The sequence below is a fragment of the Taudactylus pleione genome, unplaced genomic scaffold, assembly GCF_031769625.1.
Source record: "Taudactylus pleione unplaced genomic scaffold, aTauple2 ptg000647l, whole genome shotgun sequence".
NCBI classification, from domain to species: Eukaryota; Metazoa; Chordata; class Amphibia; order Anura; family Myobatrachidae; genus Taudactylus; species Taudactylus pleione.
The window spans coordinates 966830-989557 of NW_028285049.1; the positions used below are offsets into that span (position 1 = coordinate 966830).

Consider the following 22728-nt stretch of genomic DNA (forward strand, 5'->3'; position numbering starts at 1 on the left):
AAGACCCCCCCTAAAGTTGTAAAAACATGGGGGATCACTATGGGTACCCCCGTTTTAGCCTTTAAATGAAAGTCGGGGATTTAAATAGCCGCAGCGGGTGTTTTTTCCCGACATTGAAGAAGTGTTGCAGAAGAGCACTTAGGTTTTTTTTTTTCATTTTTTTAAGTGGTCCCATCAAATTTGGGGTACATGAAAATGGGTACTAGCATATTTTTAAGTCCCTAAAGTAAGTTTTTAAAAATTCTGCAATTGTGCACCTGCCGCTGTAATTCTATTCTAGAAAACATCTGCCGCATACATGCAGAATAGCCCTGAACCTATTTCCCTATTTTTAAACTATTTTTTCCCATTTTTTTTTTACCCCAATTTTTTTATTTTTTGGGGTGTCCCTATTTTTCTTTAAAACTTTTTTTGACACAGTTCTTTTTTAAATGTCATTCCCAGGGGTGCAGGCTATTTTTTTTAAGCCTGCACCCCTAAACCCCAATTCCGCACTTTTTTTCGACACCTATTCAATGGTGAAAAGTTATCAAAGACTTTTCGAACCTGCGATAAGTCTTTGAAATTGAATACGGTGTAAAAGTCAAACCTGCGATAATGACGTCATAAGTGCGATATTAACGCAAAAACGATGTTATCGCTCCCCTATTGAATACCCCTATATGTTTTCACTGCAGCTTTAGACTAACCAGGTGCAAAAATCAATACGTTATTCATGTGCAGGGAACAACGCAATGTATCTGTGCAGGTTTGAAACTCTAAAGGGCCCCATACATCAGCGACGGTTTGCCAGGATCCTGCGCTGCTGCAACCCGGCATGCAGGATCCCAGAAATCCAACATGTTGGATTTTCCCGATATGACGATCATGATCAAAAAATTATCGTGATCGTCAAATCGGGAAAATTTAAGATGGAAAATTTCAGCCATCCTGCGATGGATCGCTGAACATCGATGGTGGGTGGTTGGCGTTTCCACCCGGCAGATCGGCATTTCTGTTCGCATCGTTACATTGCGACAATCATTCACTGATGTATGGGCACCTTAAGATTTTGCTATTTTTTTGGCGAAAAAGTGTAGATCCAACCTTACATTCTGACCTGGTTTTATAATCGCTTGCCTGGACAGGATTCAATGTCATAAAATCAAGGACATTAGCACAATAAGGGGCTGACGCAGCACTTGCTTTGTACTTCCCTTGCGCACCAAATAATTATTACTTATGCCTGCCTATGTATATTGGGACATATTTTGCCTCTTCACGCTTAAGCTTAGAGGCGGGACGGATGATGGAGAAGTGAGTCGGCTAAGTACACATGGGGCGTGTTCACGCAGAATCGTCCTATGTAGACCACAAGAGGCCGATCACTTGCACTGATGACAAACGTCGGCAGCCGCTAATGATTTGATCAGAGTGTCTTCATCCCTCCCAAAGCTACTACGGCAAACTCGTCACATTTCTTCAATTTGCTATCAGTCCGCAGCAGGAAAACAAATTAACATTCAATATTTATTATTTTCCAAAAGGGAACAACTACGAATGTATGTATTTAGCAGAATTTTTTTAGTACTTTAATGGTATTTTTTCATCTGTATTTAATTGCATTTTATGTGGAAAATGCAACTAGTATGTATTAATAAAAACTGTATATGACCCTTCATTAAAGTATTAACTTGTTTACTACACTTTAGCATTTACTATTACTACTGTCAAGCGAAAAAGCAGACGTACATACTAAGCATACAGCACTGTTCTTGCCTGGCACGTACCTCTGTAAAGATAGAGGCGCTGTTATATTTTATCCAGCTGCGTTATACGCGACTCTCACGTGAAAAAACTTACGTCTGAATTTTTGTATCCAACTGTACATTAGTCACTAAGGGTGGAATTCAATTCAAAGCAACGCTGAATAGCCGCAGGAGGGAGCTCCCAAATTCAACGCAGTGTTTGGGCGGGCTAAGGATTTCTTCTCACCCCCCTCCCTGGGAATGCGAGGAGAAATCCGACAAAAAGTGTCAGACGCGCAGCTGTTTTCCTGCTTAGCGTGGCGCTAACAGCTCTCCACCCGGCACTTTAGGCGCGAGAACCGGCATTCTCTGACTAAACACCCAGGTTAAGTCGCAAGAACCGGCATTCTCCGACATAACAGCGCGCTAAGTTGAATAGCTCCAGGAGCTCCCTCCCAGCGCTATTCAATTCGCGTTGAATTGAATTCCGCCCTAAAAGTTTTGTTACTATGGTATTTGAACTCATGTCTGATTTTCTTTATTTTATTACTTTAAAGCAGTGGTTTTCACCTCCAGTCCTCAGATACACCCCCCAACAGGTGATCTTTTGTGGATTTCTTTAAATATGCATATGTGTGTTAATCTATGTTGCGGGTTCAGTAATTATCCCACCTGCTTCCACAGGCAGAAATCCTCAGAACATGACCTGTTGGGCAAACCTGAGCGTAGCGGTTGAGTACCACTGCTTTAACTTATTCTCATTTTTTCTATTTATTTATTTTAGGCAAAGCTTCCCTTTGAGCAGTCGTGTGTGGTGCAGCTAAAAACAACTGGACATGCAAGTACAGTTGGGAGATGCCACGTGACATGGTTTGTAGAAGAGTAGACGTTTCTGCACTACTTTGATCAAACCCAATGGTGCCAGCTAGGAGGGCAGGAGCTTCAGGGGTCTACTAGATAGTGTATATAGAAAATACCAGCAGCCACGGTAAATCCAGCTCCAATAGCATATATTCAATTTGCTGCAGTTAAAAATCTCATAAGCTAGATCTTGGGATCGAGCAGTCGGTCTGCCGCGAGGCAAACTACCGCCTTTCCCAGCACCTTCCCGATGCACTTGACTGAGTGTCCCAGGGGCCCGAAGCGTTTACTATACAAAAAAAAATTATAGTGTTCAATCAGAACGGTTTCTAGACATTTTGGCTCCCAGTGCAAGCAGTCAAAATGCACCTCCATCACCACGGGAATTTACAAGATCAATAATAATCGTGTGAAGCAAAGGCCTTGCATGAAATCCGGCACCTGCCTCCAGCCAGCCCCCAGTGTCCCTCCAACCAGCCCCCAGTAATTATTATATAATCAGCAGAAATGACATCCCAGTATAACCAGCAGTAATGCCACCCCCCCAGTATAACCTGTAGTTAGGACACCCTCTGTATAACCAGCAGTAATGACGTCCCAGTATAACCAGCAGTAATGACGTCCCAGTATAACCAGCAGTAATGACGTCCCAGTATAACCAGCAGTAATGACGTCCCAGTATAACCAGCAGTAATGACGTCCCAGTATAACCAGCAGTAATGACGTCCCAGTATAACCAGCAGTAATGACGTCCCAGTATAACCAGCAGTAATGACGTCCCAGTATAACCAGCAGTAATGACGTCCCAGTATAACCAGCAGTAATGACGTCCCAGTATAACCAGCAGTAATGACGTCCCAGTATAACCAGCAGTAATGACGTCCCAGTATAACCAGCAGTAATGACGTCCCAGTATAACAAGCAGTAATGACGTCCCAGTATAACAAGCAGTAATGACGTCCCAGTATAACAAGCAGTAATGACGTCCCAGTATAACAAGCAGTAATGACGTCCCAGTATAACAAGCAGTAATGACGTCCCAGTATAACAAGCAGTAATGACGTCCCAGTATAACAAGCAGTAATGACGTCCCAGTATAACAAGCAGTAATGACGTCCCAGTATAACAAGCAGTAGTGACGTCCCAGTATAACAAGCAGTAGTGACGTCCCAGTATAACAAGCAGTAATGACGTCCCAGTATAACCGGTTATAATGATATCCCAGTATAACCAGCAGTAATGACGTCCCAGTATAACAAGCAGTAATGACGTCCCAGTATAACAAGCAGTAATGACGTCCCAGTATAACCGGTTATAATGATATCCCAGTATAACCAGCAGTAATGACGTCCCAGTATAACCAATAGTAAATGCTACCTCCAGGATAACCAGTAGTAAAAACAGGAAACCTTCAGTATCCCAGCACTTAGAATACCGGCGCCGGCATCCCAAAGGTAAGTAGCGGGGTTGGGGGGGGGAGAGTTAGGCACTAGGGTGCGGGGAGGGGGTGGTTAGGTTTAAGCACAAGGGGGGAGGTTAGCTTTAGGCATCGGGGAGGGTTAAGGTAGGGAGAGGGTTAGGATAGCTACTGACAAGTGTTGGTATCCGTACCCATCCCGTAATGACATCACAGTATAATCAGAAAGAGCGAGACCCCAGTAAAAGGAGGAGCAGGGACTTACTTCCGCCTTCAGCTCGCGACACCCAGCAGTGGGGTAGCCAGCGCACGTTCTGCAGCAGCTTGGAGAAGCTATTTGCCCCCTTGGCCCCTAGAAACGACCCTGTGTTATATGCAGGCTTGGTCGCCTGGCTTCTTCAGCTAGGAGTAATTGAATAGGACTCCGGTGTCCTATTTTGTTGGTTTTCGGAACTGGGGCCATGATGGAGAGGGATGGCCGGGTGCATCTGTTGTTTGCAGCTAGAGGTGAAATTCTTGTACCGGAACAAGACTAATCAGTGCGAAAGCATTTGCCAAGAATGTTTTCATTAAAAAATGAAAGACATTCAGATACCGTCGTAGTTCCGACCCTAAATGAGGCCATCCGATGCCAGTTAGAACGGGTGGGTTAAGACATACTGTAGGGGGGAATTCAATCAGCTGCGAAAAGCGTTCGCAGTTACGAACTTTTCCCACAAAACTGCGTACCAAGCATTCCTACTGCCGAAGTTTTCGCACATGCGAAAACTCAAGAGACAAAAACCGGCTAAATGTTTTCACTATCTCAGGGCAGGTGAAAAAATTAGCAAAATCCCTATTTGTGTCTAAAAATGTGGGGACTTGGTGTCATGACGAATTAGGCAAAAAAAATATCTTATTATAGGGTGAATATGTAAAGTGTTGGAAAATGGGTATAAAGTACTGGGTCAGGTATTCTGGGTGCTGTATGGATGGGTACAGATGTATTTAGGATTGCAGGTGGCTGCAGCAGGTGTATTGTTAACATTTTTAAAAACTGCACTTTATAGACACAAAAATATAATAGAACCCATTTTAATGTACCCCCAATTTAACTACAACAATTATTTTCACCAAAAACATTGCTTTATATCATTTTCCCACACTTATGCAAATATGCATTAAAAAGCCATTTCACACAACTTAAGAACCCAAAATACTTTTATTAGGGCTATTAACACACTTCTATATTTATATTCTATGTCAGTCAGGCTTTTTATGGGGTACGGACTGATTTCCCCAAAATGTGCTGTACTTTTCACTGGTTTCGCCAAGCGCAGTTTTCACACGTATGCGTTTGAGTCTTTTGGAATAGGACAGGGCGAAAAACGGGAGCGCGCATTGCTAAAATATGCAAAAATATTGCACCAAAACTGGCAAATAGTGCGAAAACTTCTCTGGCATTAACTTTTCATTTTATCACGGCTAACTGAATCTGGCCCATTGCTTCTTCTTTTGTCTTAGTGCTTCAGCTTGTGCCGAATGGTTTTGCTCATATATTCCTATCCTTCCCATTCTTCCCTTCGCCCTCTCTTCCCTTGGTGTTCTTTCCTCATAACCCCCCATCTATTTATTTTTCTTTGTTTTTATTCTTCCGGTTATATATTTGAAAAACTCATTGACACTGTGACTGTATTTAATTTGTTTCTTACTAGCAATAGTAATGCTGGCCATACACGCTACAATTATCGGGACGATCCGCCCGATATCGGCGGATCGCCGCGATAATTGTAGCGTGGGGGGGGCGACCGAGGGTTAAATATTGCTCGGTCGGGCATGCTGGATTGTCCAGCATGCTCGTCCGATGCGATATTACCCGGTAAACTGTCGGCCGCATCGGGCAGTGTATGCCCAGCGCGGCCGACAGATAGACATTTCCTGTGCTCCTTCCTACAGAAGGAACAGGGAAAGGTCTCCTCCCCCGGGGGCGGAGCGCGGATGTCGGGCTATACACTGAGATTTCTCTCACAGTGTATGCCGCGGACATCTGCGGCTGGCAGCCGGCCAGATAAAATGTCTGTCGGTCTGACAGACATTTTATCTGGCAGTGTATGCCCAGCATTAGGAACAAATGTTCTGTTACATTTGTAATTGCTAATAAATATTGATTATACAAAAAAGGAAAATACAGAGCATAGCAGTAGTTTAAAGTTGCATACACATTAGACGATTTTTTTTTGCAAGATTTGGGGGATTTCGACTCATCGGAACGACAAATCGCGCTAATCGTGCAGTGTGTAAGAATAATAACTATGCACGTTCTCGCTGGTCCTAGGTCGCATCCTCAGATTTTCACTGCATGCAGGAAGATCTAGCAATTTCGTTAACTACCCTATATCTATAAAGACCTATATCATTAGGTCGTTGGTTAGATTGCGCAGTGTGTACGCACCATATCGTTTGTCCGGGTGCTCAAGGGAGTTCAAGGGAAATTGTTGATGACATTGCATCGTTTGCAGGTCGTCCAATGCGTAGGGGCCTTACGTTTTACAAAAGTAATAGAGGCTTCCACGAAAGTGAAAGTTTACATATTGAAAAAAAAATGTATAAACAGTTTCAATATCAAATCAAACAATTCAAAGGGGAACTCCAGACAGTCATAATTGCTAAGCTGCCAACAAGCTGTGAGAGCCTGTTCGATCGTCTCCTGTCTAATAAACCAGCAAAGCGTAGAGTGCACTAAAAAGTCTCCTGGATATCACGGCTGGCAATATAGAGGATGCGGGTGCAGGGTGAGGCCACGTTCCCTTGACCTGTGGGCATCTCAGGCACTAGACCCTAAACAATTTTATTATTTTTTTGGTAAAGGGAAAAGGGGATATTTAGCAATGAAGGCTACCGTATTTAGCATTTTGTTTGATTATACAAATGAAACCAGATACAGCCACTCACAAGCTGTATACAGCACCGCAGAGGTCACAACTGTTTTCTCACCAGGTGCTTTGTATTTTATCAATATGGCGTGGGAAACATTTTAATAGTGACAATACAAAGTGGTATCTACCTTCGACCCAACACATTTTAGAAGCACCCGCTGCAGCATGGAGAACAACCAACAACTGGGAGCTGTCCAAAACATGTATAGCCTCCTTAAGGTCCCCGCTACGCCTGTACTGTTTATTATAAAATACTGTAAAGAACTTTGTATGTTACTCAGTGTATGAATAGATGACCAGCCGCTAACTGGGCAACATAAAACAGGCCACATCCACACTGACAAGAGTCTTCTGCATAAAACAGAAATGTAGACCTAGGTAGTGTATAGTTTATACTTTTGAAACAGTAGATTTTATAGCGGTGCTTACAAACGGGAGATGACTTTGCAAATAACAAAACTTATGAAAGTAATGGCCATTCGTCATCATTATACATCCATTACTGCTCGACCATCGACGAAAAGGGCGCAGAGCTCATTGGTGGGCTGACAGAGCATGTCGCTGGCGCTACGTCAGGTCAAACAGCCATATGACAAGTTATGTGAGCAACGTGGATAAAAGCAGTATTGGTAGACGATGGCTCATTGTGTCTATTCCTGTGGTGTATGCGTTGTGTCCACAGGGCTGGTAACTGAATATTAAGTCAGCAAAACAAGTCAACATTTCTCAAGCAGGTGTTATTTTGCAAATCCGCCACAGCGAAGACGTAGGCCGAGTGCTTCGATCGTTAAATGAGTAAGCTACCTCTTTATTTAGGCCAATATCTTTACGCCATCACCACAAAAGCCACAGACGGGAAGGCCAGAAGAAACACTACAGAGAAATATTAGCATGGAAATGGAGCAGTTCCTGGAAACTGAGACAACCGCATCTCTCACACACGCAGGATGTCTATACAATGTGCAGATTTCAAGGAGTTTTATACTAAAACATGATCTATATGACAGCAATACATCTGCAGCTCTTATATAGCGCTATGAACCAGGAGAAGCCAGATTGTTATGCAATAATGTATGACTTCATAAGGCAAGTGCCGCCACATACCTTATTAATAGTTCCATTATATTTGTATATAGTGTACGTATTATGCTGCTCTGCACAGAGAATATTCCAGTTATTCACCTCACTCCCTGCCCGATGGAGGTTATAATCTACAGATGTGTTCACATACACCTATCTTCTGTGCGCTACAAGTCACGTTACACATAACACGTGAGCGACGTGTGACTCTGTAGCGCCGAGTGTCTTTTCGTGCAACTTTTTCTCTTCACGTGCCACTTATTCACATTCGCCGCTGACACTGTAACGTAGCATTTCGCATGAAGATACACCCGCAGTCGCACACAGAATATAGGCATTCCGCATATCATTTTAAACAGAAGCTGAATAGAAAAAGTCGCACAAAAAGAACTCACGCCACTGCATGGCCAACTAGCAGGGCTTTTTAATGCGCAAGGAGGCTAGATGTATTGTGAACACATCTGTATGCTTCCCCTTCCACATACACGCACATACTCCATGGTCAACTAACCGTACAATATATTTTCTGAAATGTGGGAAGAAAGAATGGAGAACATACAAACTCCTGGGACTCAATCCTATTAGGTGTGAGTTTAAGAATGCCGGGTTGTTTCCTGATATTTACATACATGACGCGAATCCACGCACCTGAGGTCCAATTAGAAAGCGCAACTTGCAGAAGTCGCTGACGAGGTTTGTGACTTTTCTACAAAATGCGACCTGGGGAGAAGTGCATGAATAACTGGGGAAACCATCCTGGACCCCAAAAAAGTGGAAACTGAGGTAGCGGGACCATATAGAAAGCTGTTAGTGACCATATGGAAAGTACTGGAGGTTTACAAACGGTATCAAATGGCTGGTTTCTGCACTTTTTATTAACGGCTGATAAATGACAGCAAGCAAGTATTTTTCAGCAAGGTAAAGTCTTCCCAGTGTTTTTATATATGTTTGTAAAAAGTTGGAATAAACACTTTTACCTCTCATCTACAAGTTCTAAAAGCCCTCTCCCATCAATGCAACATCTATATATCCCTGTCCCACATCATTTACACCTCCACATCCCTGTCCCACATCATTTACACCTCCACATCCCTGTCCCACATCATTTACACCTCCACATCCCTGTCCCACATCATTTACACCTCCACATACCTGTCCTACATAATTTACACCTCCACATACAGTACCTGTACCACATAATTTACACCTCCACATACCTGTCCCACATCATTTACACCTCCACATACCTGTCCCACATCATTTACACCTCCACATACCTGTCCCACATCATTTACACCTACATACCTGTCCCACATCATTTACACCTCCACATAACTGTCCCCAGGAGTTATAGTGGGCAGGAACAGGGTGGAACAGAGTTCCGTCACCTCTAAAGGTAGGTGGAACTAGTTCCTGCACAGAAGTCCCACAGACAGAGAGCCACTCACTGTCTGCCTAGGGAGGCTCAATTTCTTCAGAGGTCCCTTATTTCAGAAAAACCAGCATATAGGTAAGGAAAGAATCAAGCGAAGGCAATAAATAGGGGTTGCAAAAAAAACATTGGGCATCCAAGTGACAGACTAGTTTGTGGGGACCCCATAAAAAAACTCAGAGGCACGGCAGAAAAATAACACTGATATAGTGCCTATGCGGCCCCTAGCCATTCACTTTACCGTTTCCTATACACAACAGTGTGTGTGTATTTGTGTAAAGAACAGTTTTTACACTTATTTTGGCCTGTCAGATTAGCATGATGGGGGGTGGGAAGTAGGCGGCGAGAGAGATGAGTTCCACCACCTCTCCAGGACCACTTTAAGCCCTGCCTGTCCTACATCATTTACACCTCCACGTACCTGCCCTACATCATTTACACCTCCACATACCTATCCCACATCATTTACATCCCCATGTACCTGTCCCACATCATTTACACCTCCACATACCTGTCCCACATCATTTACACCTCCACATACCTGTCCCACATCATTAACATCTCCACATACCTGTCCCACATCATTTACACCTCCACATACCTGTCCCACATCATTTACACCTCCACATACCTGTCCCACATCATTTACACCTCCACATACCTGTCCCACATCATTTACACCTCCACATCCCTGTCCCGCATCATTTACACCTCCACATCCCTGTCCTACATTATTTACACCTCCACATCCCTGTCCCACATCATTTACACCTACACATACCTGTCCCACGTCATTTACACCTTCATATAGGATGTATAGGTAGGGGATAAAAAATGTAAATACAAATATAAAGCCATTGATGCAGTACGGTCTATGGGGAAGATTCAATACAATCTGCCAGTTACAGCTCCATAGGCTGCGAGCTGAACCTGCCTTCTACTGTTAGGATGAAGATTACGATCTTTAGCAGTGATCTTGTCATTTCAGAGAAGGGACTGCACCCAAACCATGCCAGAAAAATGCACCTTCCACTTTTGGAAACAATATCATACGGGCGTAAAGTTCTTTCGGTTGGTGCTACACGAGCACTCGTCTATTAGTCAAGAACATGGAGAATTAGGATTCATCTGACCATCTAGTCCATATTTTCAGCCACTTCACACACTACAATTGTATTATTGGATTTCTAAGGTAACAAGTCTCCTCAGCTTGCACCTCTCCAACCCCAGCCTGGACCAGAGGACTCTCCCATCTGCAAACACTCATTCATCTTTCATTAATGAGTTAAAAATTAAAAAAACTTAAAATGGATGAGTCAAACCGTTACATGCTAGTGACTTATTAGAGCATTTAAAAAATAATAATTAGAAAGAATATTAAAAAGTTTAAAAAAATGCTGGTAATGAATACCTTAAAACTATTAGGAGGCGCTTCAATTAAGCAGGAATTGAATTGTGCCGGAAGGGAGCTCCCGAAGTTTTTCAAATTTAGCGCGCTGTTTAGCCCGACTAACGATTTCTTCTCGCACCCTCCTGAGGGTGCAAAGATAACTCCGACCAAAGTGCCTGCCACAAGGCAGTTTTCAGGCTTAGTATGGCGCTAACAGCCTCGTGGCCGACTCTTTAGTCGGAGAACGCCCAGGTTAAGTCGCGAGATCCGACATTCTCAGACTTAACTGCTTCCCGTCGGAGTAAACATCGCGGAAAAGTTTGATAAAAACTTTTTTATTTAAATCAAGAAGATCCTTAGAAAACACAAATCCAAGCCGCTATTAGATTTTCTAAACGGATACGTTTCTCTTTGATTTTGAATGAATGAGGCATGCTGTGTGTCTACATAACTATTTCAGTGTTCTCCCCAGAAAATTTTTCCAGTCGGGTGGCATCAAAAATTAGCCGGGTGGGGGCCTTCGCACTAATAAAATGTTTTAAACCCTGACCGTATAATGATTTAAACTTGAAATAACATTTTATATATTAATTATCTTCTTATTAGAGGCCCAATTGTCTTATTATGAAAATGCTGCAAAGTCTGTAGGATCTGTTGCTTTTTATACAGCTCCCAGATACTGTCCCCACTTGCAGGTTCCCAAAGTGCCAGGTGGTGCACCCGCAAACAATAGCCTGGGGAGAACACTGTATTTAAATTCCAGACATCCAATAAGGACCTATGTTTATTTACTCTCCAGCTGTTGCTACGAAGCTTAAACGAGTAACATGCCACACTTGCTGAGATGTTACTTGTTTAAGCATCGTGACAGTATGACAATCAAAAGATAATATTTGTCATTTACCCCACACGGAATGTGACAACACAGCTAACCTATACTCTATAGTACTATTGCCAATTCACAATCACAATATTGCTATATTTTATTGTTTTGATATGGTTTATAATTTTTAATATTTAACATATCTAGTAATCACTAACGTGTAACGTTTCACTCTCCGCTTAACTTGTTTTGGATTGCAGAACCCTCTAAGCAGACCACTAGCTGCTCCCGTATATAAATATTTCTATATTAATTATATTAGTGTATTACAGACTCAGGCCCGTATTCAAAGTCGGAAAAGTTTTGCCTGTCCTACTTTCCGCCTCGTTCGCCTGTTTCAGAGGCAAAAATTTTACGTGCGCATGCCCGCTTTTCAACAGATTTGTCGTTTGGGGGACTGTCCTAAGGGTTCTGGGTCGTTTCCCCACATTTGCACCCCAAAATAAAGATTTTGCACATCTTTTCACCTGCTATTCATAGTAGATACATTTTTGCTCATTACATTGCATTGTTCGGGGAATTGAATTTGGAGATAAATTCCGAACAGGTGAAAAGCGGCAATAGGCAAAACTTTTTAGCAGATTACGGCTTTTCACGTCTAGTTGAAACCAGCCCTTATTGTTTCACAGAAATGTGCTTGCATTACAGACTGTGTAAACTTTCCTCTTTAATGCTCTGTTAATGGGGCTACAATGTTGAAGATGTAACCAAAAACGTAATCTCCTAGCATAGGGTTTACGTTAGGAAACTCTTGGCAAACTCCAGTTTTAGGGACCACTAGCCTTTTTAGAAGCAGGTTACCCCATGCCACGGTTATTCTTTGGGTTTATGTATATGAAGAACCCTTCATGATTTTCTCGAAAATATACTTGTCAAAAAAAATAAAATGTTCAAAATGTAAATTTCCTTCTATCCAGTAGCTGAGAACTTGGCTATAGTCAGCTACTCTATTACTTCATGTTCTCTCTTTCTTTCACCTAATACAGATCTCCCGTCTTACACCAAAGTTGAGAAAAAAGCTAAACTAGGTAAACTAATTTAGTGTTCACTCTAGCTCCGGCGCGAGGCAGGGCGCCGGAGCTAGAGAGGGCACGTTCGTGCGCCCGAGAAGGGGGCGTGGTCATTAAAAAGGGGCGAGTCTATAAGACGCCTCCCCTTTTCGTCACTCTTGGGGGCGTGCCCGGCACTTACGGACACGCCGGGCAGTCCCCAAGCCCTGCAGACAGGGAGAATAGATGCCCCAGATACTTTTCTGGGGGGAATTCTAAGGAACAAACTATGTCAAAGTATGGATGTGTCCCTGCACAGGCTCAACATGATAAATGATACCCTACAAACAAATATACTAACCCTAGTGTTCGTTCTTGCACCCTGCACCGGTCAGACCTGTGCAGTTCATCTTTCCGGCCTGGGGTGTCGCCCTTTGCTCTGGTGCTTCTAGCACACACTGGTCTGTATCTCAGTTTGTTGCAACAGGAGTGTGCGCTAGAACCACCAGAGCAGAGAGCGACACACCTGGCAGAAAAACGGAACTGCAGAGGTTGTGACAGGTGCAGGGTGCTAGAATGTATACTATAACCCTATGGGTAGATGACCTTCAGCATGGGGTACAGATAGTATATCTCCTGGTCGTGCTCCCCCTAGAGTTTGAAATTAGTAACAAAGGAACAGAAAAACCCTCTCTTTGTGGGGACACTTCTGTAGTTTAAAACTTAACTTTTACTTAACAGTAGCTAAAAACCTAACCCACAAACACTAAACAAAAACACATATACCTGTATATTTCAAATAATTCCATGTATCAATTATTTGTGACATCAATAAGTCCGGGTAGCGAGTTCAAATATCAAGTCTTATATATTGGTTACTTCCTTGCTATTCCTGGATAGTGATATACACTATTTGGACAAAAGTATTTGGCCAAACCTGTTAATTATTGAACTGAGGTGTTTCAATCAGACCCGTTGCCACAGATGTATAAAATCACCTAGCACCTTGCCATGCAGTCTCCATTTGCAAACATATGTGATACCAAATGGGTTCGTTCTGAAGAGCTCAGTGACTTCAAGCGTGGTACTGTGACAGGAGGCCACCTTTGCAATAAGGCAGTTCGTGAAATTTCATACCTGCTAGAGATTCCACGGTTAACTGTAAGTGATATTGTTAGAAAGTGGAAGCATTTAGGAACAGCAGCAACTCAGCCATGAAGCAGCAGACCACGTAAAGTCACAGAACAGGGTCAAAGACTGCAAAAGGCGCATTGTGAGTAAAAGTCGCCAACACTCTGCTGATTCCGTAGCTCAAGAGTTCCAAACTTCCACTGGCATTAACGTAAGCACAAAAACTTAATGGAATGGGTTTCCATGGCCGGGCGGCTGCATGCAAGCCTCACATCACCAATGCCAAGCGTCGGACAGAGTGGTGTAAAGCACACAAACACTGGACTGTGGAGCGGTGGAAACGTGTTCTGCGGAGTGACGAATCACACTTCTGTTGGCAGTCAGATGGGAGAGTCTGGGTTTGGCAGATGCCGGGAGAACTTTACCTTCCTGATTGCATTGTGCCAACTGTGAAGTTTGGTGGAGGAGGGATAATGGTATGGGGCTGTTTATCAGGGCATGGGCTAGGCCCCTTATCTCCAGTGAAGGGCAATCTTAATGCTTCAGCATACCAAGAGATTTTGGACAATGCTATGCTTCCAACTTTGTGGCAACAGTTTGAGGAAGGCCCTTTTCTATTTCAACATGACTGAGCCCCAGTGCACAAAGCAAGGACTATAAAGACATGGTTTGATGAGTTCGGTGTGGAAGAACTTGACTTGCCTGCACAGAGCCCTGAACTCAACCACATCGAGCACCTTTGTTATGAACTGGAACGGAGATTGCGAACGAGCCAGGCCTTCTCCTCCAACATCAGTGCTTGACCTCATAAATGCTCTACAGAATGAATGGGCACAAATTCCCACAGAAGCACTCCAACATCTTGTGGAAAGCCTTCCAAGAAGAGTGGAAGCTGTTATAGCTGCAAAAGGGGGACCAACTCCATATTAAAGTATATGTATTTGAATACAATGTCATTACAGACCCTGTTGGTGTAATGGTCAGGCGTCCAAATACTTTTGTCCATATAGTGTATTTTAGATATAATTAATCCAGCAGGTGACGAAACATCCATAATACATTATTAGTCAGAAAATTGCAATAATTTCAGCAGACGGAAAAATATCAGCAATAATACGGCAATACAGGCTGAGACTCCAATGTCCAAATATTCAGAAATACAGAATATTCCGAAATACAGATTTTTTTTTTTTAGCATGACTGAGATAGTGAAACCTTTGCTTTTTGGTGGTTCAATGTACACAAACTTTGTTTAAGGTACAACATTATTAAAAATAAAGTATAAAATGAACTTCAGGCTTTGTGTATAAGGTGTATATGAAACAAATGAATTTCATGTATGTACACAAACTTTGTTTGAGCCACAAAATTATAGAAAATACTGTATAAAATTGCCTGCAGGCTGTGTGTATAAGGTATATACAAAACATAAATGCATTCTGTCTTTAGATTTGGGTTCCATTTCCAAGATATTTCATCATGGCATGCAAATATTCCAAAATACGGAATATTCCCATATCCAAAATACCCCTGGTCCCAAGCATTTTGGATATGGGAGACTCAACCTATAGTAAGAAACTGCTAATTATATCGGAGCATAATTCAGACTACATTTAAACCTTTTAATATTATAAACGGTTGGTGGTAAGGGTGTGGTAAGTATTACCGCCGGACGCATGGCCGGCGGTTCAAATCCCGACAGCGGCTGCCCGGCAAGGGTGAAAAATAGAGATAACAAAGGTAAGTTCTTACCATATCTCATATTTCTACGAAGTCCATAGGGTTCCACAGGATACCTTGGGGTATAGGTGATGACGTCAGGCACCAAGCACCATAGAGTTAAGTTTTCAGCCTCCCAGGATGCACTAGGGTCCCCCTTCTATACCCCGCCCCCGAGCCAAGGCATCTCAGTTACGTACCAAGCCATAGGCCGGAGGAGGAGAAGGAAGAGAGAGAAAAAAGATCTGGACACACACAAGAATCACATTCTCACCAGAGGGAGACGGAAAAACCGGTGACCAGAGTAAAGCCCATCTGCAGCACAGGTGCGACAGGGTGGGAGTCCTGTGGAACCCTATGGCCTTCGTAGAAATAGAGATAACAAAGGTAAGTTCTTACCATATCTCATATTTTCTACATCAGAGTCCATAGGGTACCTTGGGGATATCTCAAAGCAGTATCGTTCAAGGGTGGGGACGCTCCTGTGCTGAAAGGAGAATCCGCCGCCCGAAGGAAGCATCCTGAGAGGCAAAGGTGTCAAAAGCGTAATACCTCACAAAGGTATGGACAGAGGACCACGTGGCAGCCTTGCAGATCTGGACTGCAAAGGCACCACATCGAGCTGCCCACGAAGGACCCACAGACCTAGTGGAATGAGCCCTCACAGAGGATGGAACCGGCAGGCCTTCATGAAGATAAGCTTCTGAAATTGCCAGGATCCAACCTGCCAAAGTTTGCTTTGAAGCAGGCCAACCCTCTTTACGGAAGCCATAGAGGACAAACAAGGCGTCCGACTTCATAAACGAAGAAGTGCGGTCAACATAAATCCTTAAGGCCCGCACGACATCCAAAGTGGCCTCACCCACTGAAAGGTCAGGTGAGTTAAAGGCCGGTACAACGATTTCCTCGTTGATATGAAAACGGGAAACAACTTTGGGAAGAAAATCAGGACAAGTGTGCAGCACCGCCCTGTTCCCATGAAAAATCAAGAAAGGAGGTCTACAAGAGAGAGCCCCTAAATCAGAAACACGTCTGGCCGAAGCGATGGCCAGAAGGAAAATTGTTTTAGCTGTCAGCCATTTAAGATCCACTGAGCCCAGTGGTTCAAACGGCGGTCCCTGGAGAGCCCTCAGGACCACAGCTAAATCCCAAGGCGCCACCGGTGGAACAAATGGCGGCTGAATTCGAAGAACACCTTGCATAAAGGTGCGCACATCAGGGATTGTAGCAATCCTACGATGGAAACAGACAGACAGGGCAGATACCTGCACCTTCAAAGAAGCAAGGCGAAGCCCATGGTCTAGTCCCGCCTGTAGGAAGGCTAGCACTCTAGACAGACGGAACTCCCGAGGTGCATAACCTCTCGGCCAACACCATTGGAAGAACGTATGCCACCCACGATGGTATATTCTTGCAGAAGACGGTTTCTGAGCTCTAAGCATAGTGCGTACTACAAAGCTAGAAAACCCCCTGGACCTTAACATGGCCGTCTCAACAGCCACGCCGTCAAAGACAGCCGAGTCAGGTCTGGGTAAAGACAGCCGAGTCAGGTCCGGGTGAAGACAAGGACCCTGTGACAGTAGGTCCGGTCGTAGCGGCAACCGCAGAGGAATGTCCACGGACAGACCCTGAAGGTCTGAGAACCAGTGCCGTCTGGGCCACGCGGGAGCTATCAACAGGAGCGTCCCCCTCCTTCCTGTTTGAATTTCCGGATTACCCGTGGAAGAAGGGAAAACGGAGGAAAGAGAGAAGCAAACCGGAACGTCCACTGGACGGACAGAGCATCCACCAGAGACGCCTTTTCGCCTCTTGTGCGAGACCCGTACATCGGCAACTTTTTGTTGTGCAGTGACGCCATGAGGTCGATCTCTGGAAGACCCCAACTGTCCACCAGAAGTTGAAAAGACGTCCTGGTGCAGAGACCATTCCCCCGAATGAACGTCCTGGCGACTGAGAAAGTCGGCCTCCCAGTTGAGGACTCCCGGGATGAATACTGCTGATATGGCCGGGAGATTGCGCTCCGCCCAGATCAGGATGCGGGACACCTCTACGAGTGCCGTTCAACTTCGGGTTCCTCCTTGCCGATTTATGTAGGCCATGGTGGTGGCGTTGTCCAACTGGACCGGCACGGGATGACCCTGGAGAACCCAATGTGCCTGCTGGAGAGCATTGAAAACGGCGCGGAGTTCCAAGATGTTTATTGGAAGCTCTTTTTCCGCCTGAGTCCATCTGCCCTGGAACAAGTGTGGACCCGTGACCGCTCCCCAGTCCCGAAGACTGGCGTCCGTTGTCAATAGGACCCAGTTCGCCACCCAAAACGGACGACCCTTGTTGAGATGGGTCGTCTGCAACCACCAGGCAAGAGACAGGCGAACCTCCGGAGTGAGCACCATCGTCTGGGATTTGAGACTCTGAGGCAGTCCATTCCATTTGGACAGGATCAATTGCTGCAGAGGTCTGGAGTGAAACTGGGCATATTCCACCATGTCGAATACGGAAACCATGGAGCCCAGTAACCTCATTGCCGAGTGAAGAGACACACGTCGACTCTGCAGATAACTGCGCACCCTCAACTGCAAGGCAGAGATCTTTTCCCCCGTCACAAAGATCCTCTGCTGACTGGAGTCCAATAAGGCTCCGAGGTGCAGAATCCTCTGAGACGGGATCAGGGTGGACTTTTGCCAGTTTATCAACCAGCCGTGCCGTTGCAGCACTGCAATCGTCAGATCCAAATGGTGTAGAAAGTGAAAGTACAGGCAGCAGACGCTAGCAGCAGTCACATACAATGCAAAGAAATTAATCCCTGCACTATCAGCGCTGATCCTCAACTACGCAGACAGAGAGTCTGGTAGGACACAGCGCTGCATACACAGACCTGTTCCAACGGAGGAGGTATGCCGGGGGACCCAGACCACGATGCCACCGATCAGCAGCGTCCACCATGCTTTCTTGTAAAGATGGCCACCGAGGAGCAGAGAGGAGGCCGGCCTGGGGGAGGAGCGCTGCCACAGGGCCAATCAGCAAGTGCAGAGAGGCTGTGTTAAGCAGGGGAGGCGCCGGCTGTGTACAGGGAAGGCGCGCTCCCCTGGCATGCAATTAACCCCTGGGACGCCGCAGCGATACCGCTCAGCTGCGGTCCGCTGTCCCAGGGGGGTAGTGGAAGCACAGGTCTGTTACCTGGCTCCACGCTGCAGCCAGTCCCCAGGGACCCACCGCGTGACCCCGCTGTTTACCTGCTGTCCCCCTTAAATCCGGCCATGGTCCCAAACAACTGGGGTCACCGCTAGCTGTGACCCCAGATGCCTACCAGCATCCCCAGATCAGTACCGGCGTTCTGGTACTGGCGGGGTGTAGGAAAGACAGCATAGACGTCAATAATGACTGTCCATGCTGTACTTTCAGATGGGCAGCCACAGCTGCCTTGAAGAAAACTTCAGGGGCTATCCTTAGCCCCCCTCTAAACAGGTGCTCCGACTCCGAGCCGGGCACCAACGAAACAGATGCCTTGGCTCGGGGGCGGGGTATAGGAGGGGGACCCTAGTGCATCCTGGGAGGCTGAAAACTTAACTCTATGGTGCCCGATGCCCGACGTCATCACCTGTACCCCAAGGTATCCTGTGGATACCCTATGGACCCTGATGTAGAAATCCCGATCGTCCTAAGGTAAGTATCACTAACCTAATTCCCTACCCTAACCCTCCCTTAGGGGTGCCTAATCCTAACCCCCCCTTCCCTTAGCCTAACCCTCCCAGGGGGGTGCCTAACCCTAAGTCCCCCCGGAGAGCCCTAAACCTAACCCTCGCCTCCCCCCTCCCACGGCTGCCCGCTCCCGGCTTAACTTCATTCGGTATGTCTGGCGTCGGTCTTCCAGCGTCTGGTTAATGACAGGCGTCGAGTTTGACACCTGTCATTAGTACCACACCGGGATTACAGTGTCTGGAAGCCGGCGGTCAGAATTTAGACCATCGGCTTCCGGACTACATCCCGGTGGTAATACTGTATTCCAAAAACTTCTATCACACAGTAGCAGTAAGAGAGCAACATAAATCAGAAAAGGTTCTCCCCAAGTAAAGTTGGAAAAGACCCACTCCTCAGGTACTTGACTTCTACTTTGTATTGTTTGTCCTGGACATTGGACAATAAATGAGTGTATCTGGTCACACTGCCCATGAAAACAGATAATTGATAGATAAAAAAGCAATGTACTTTTTGGAAAAATATATGAAAAAGGAAAAGGAAAATAACTGAAATACGAAAGTCAGACATTTAATTTCATTAGGCGGAATTCAATTGATTCCTGCCCCATCGCGCCCGACGGAGCTATTCAATTTCTGCTCCTGTCGGGCACGATCAGCTGACAGCGCTACATTTCAGCTCGCAGCCCCAGGGGGGTGAGAGCTGAAATGTGCGAAAAGTGACATGTTTGGGCGCCCAAACATCACTTTTCGCGGTCGCGCCCAGCACTTTGGTCGGGTTTAGCTGCTTGACGCGGCTAAACCCGACCACTTTGGGCACGATCAGCACGAAAATCTGGAACAATTGCATAGCGGACCGCGAACTCCTGTCACTTTAGACGGGAGATGCGGGCCGCGTAAACAATTGAATTCCCCCCATTGTGTGCTAGATTTGCTACAGCAAAGTTTGCAGTGAACAGTAGAATGACTGTGTCATTATTGCATAAGTTAAGCAGGTATAATAGTCGAATCTTCTGTCGGCAGATCAATGTGTCCTGTCCTAAATAGAATACCAGGTCTTGCTTTTGTTTACTGTTTGTGGGTCAAGTTTTTAGCTACTATTGAGTAAAAGTTAAGTTTTAAACTACAGAAGAGCGTCCCCACAAAGAGATTAGTTTCCTGTCCATTTGCTGGGTATCCTAAGGACCAAGTTCCATTACTAATAAATAAAAAATTATTATTAGATCCAGCAATCTCAATACCAATGTCTCCTTGCCCATTTTGTAATTACGTTTGTGATGCAATGAAGATGGGAAGGATCTGTACTTTGTATGAAATATCCATAAACAGATTTTCCAATAGAATTCCCTGCTCTGCTTTCTGCGTTGATGAGCTCCGGGATCTAATGACAGCTGTTCTCTGGCCTCTCAGGCTTTTTGCCAGTCACACAGCTGATCCCACAAGATTAAAAAGTCCCTGCATGACTGCCATCCAAGCAGAACCAAGCGCCACCAATACCAAACCACTGCTCCTCCATCTGTCTTACATTGTTGGTGTTCTACCTGAACTAAGTCTGGGTACACTGTACAATATATCCTTCGTACAACCGAACAATATTTCGTTCAGTACATCTGCAGGTGTGTACACACAATGGGGTCGATTCAATTGTTTTTTTAAGGAGCGCTAAATAATGGATGCCCAATGTTGCAATTCAATTGTTTTTGAGCGCTCACTAATTATTGCTCTGGTCATGCCCAGTTAGACCGAGTTTAGCCATGTAAAACGGCTAAACCTCTCTAAAGTCCTGGTTAGGGCGCCCAAAACCACGACTTATAGCACATTTCGCTCACCACCTCAGTAGGGTTCAAGCAGAAATGCTGGTGCCACCGGCTATCGAGCTCAAATGGAGCAACAATTGACTTGCTCCATAGGGCGCCCATCACTGACAGCCGCATAAATCTTGGGCATCTGCCGTTGTATACGTACGACCGACCAGTTGTGAAGTCTGGCTAATATTGAGCGTCCTATTGGTAAGCGTATATGCTTAACAAATTAGTCAGGTGTGTACCCCACGCAAGGATGGTGCCTCATTTGTAGCTATTGGATACTTAACGTCAAATGTGCCGATTAAAAAAAATAAAATAAATAAGTGTTATGAAAACATTTGTTTTTTTACAGATTTGTAAAACATAGACAGCAGCATTTTAAACAAGTGAACAATGTGCTTGCTAAAACGTTCTCCAATTGAGATGCATTATATTCAGCCGACCCTCTATTTAAGCACACTTTGCTATCTGTGGGAGAGATTCAAATGTTTTGCCGGCGTTTTTTTTTTTTGTTTAAAGATGCCCGACGGAGCAATTCAATTGTTGAGCCGTCGGGGCACAATAGCCGCAGGCATTTCTGCTTGCGCTCTCAGGACCCTCCCCTGGTTAGGGCGCCCAGAACAATTGAATTGCAACACTGGGCGCTCATTAATTATCACGATTTAAAAAAACAATTGAATCGCCCCCTGTGAGCTGGAAAAGAAATGTTCACTCAATAAAAAAAATATATATATATTTTAGACAGGTTAACCAAACGCTAAATGTTACTTTACAGCAAACAGTAAAAATATATCGATATGCTTGCGCTTTTAGTAAATCCAATATTCACAAAGATGTTTGCATATTACGAACATGATGAAACATTTGTACAAGTTAAAAATGTACAGAGCAAAGAATTGCTAAACCTTATTACAGCCACATAATACAATATGGACCATTAAGCCAAGACTGCACACGTCTCAGCAAAATGAAACATTACAGTACTGATATCTAGGCTTGATAGAAACCAGCGACCACACAAATAAGCACTGAAGTACCTACCTTAATAAAGTTGTTCAGGTGACCCAACTTCCGCATGTTCGACACTCCATGAAGTTTGACCACATTTTGCAAAATTTCTCTGAGGTTGTCACTTGGTTCTGGAGAAGAGAAACAAACACAAAATAAACATGATAAATACTATGACACACATTGTTATGTTGTTGGACTGTCTAAAGTTCCCAACCAAAACCGCAAGGAAAAGAGTTAAAGTTTTTATGGGATTCCAGGAAATATATAGTATAGTAAATACAATGGAGAGAAAAACCCGACCCCAGCTTTAATATGTAGATCATCAAATGTAAGCAATGCTATGTACAGAGATTATTAGATTTTGGCATTTTCACAAGCTATTTTTCTTAAGGGCCCTATATACTGTACGATATTATGAACGATTTGGCCGATTCCGACGCACTGGAGCGACAAATCATTCATATCATAACCTATCATAACCTAGCGGGTCTCACCATTGAAGTCAATGGTGGGAACCGTACATTGACAGAGAGGCAGAGGCTCACCTCTCTCAGCCAATGAACGCTCAGCACCGTGATTTCTATAAAGAAATGCCGCAGCTGAGCTGTCATTCGGGAAGTACCGTTCTTAGAGGACGGTTGGGAGTTTTTTGTTTTTAAGACTACGTGGATGC

At 44.6% G+C, this 22728-nt stretch overlaps 1 protein-coding gene across 3 annotated transcripts in view; it reads right to left on the reverse strand.

Moving 5' to 3' along the window:
- Positions 1-22728, reverse strand: part of RICTOR (RPTOR independent companion of MTOR complex 2) — a 153517-nt gene that overhangs the window by 96944 nt on the left and 33845 nt on the right. For all 3 annotated transcript variants that reach the window (XM_088455256.1, XM_088455255.1, XM_088455257.1), the window contains exon 3: positions 22086-22183. In XM_088455256.1, coding sequence (XP_088311382.1) covers positions 22086-22183 — 98 coding nt within the window. The remainder of the gene's footprint in view (positions 1-22085; positions 22184-22728) is intronic.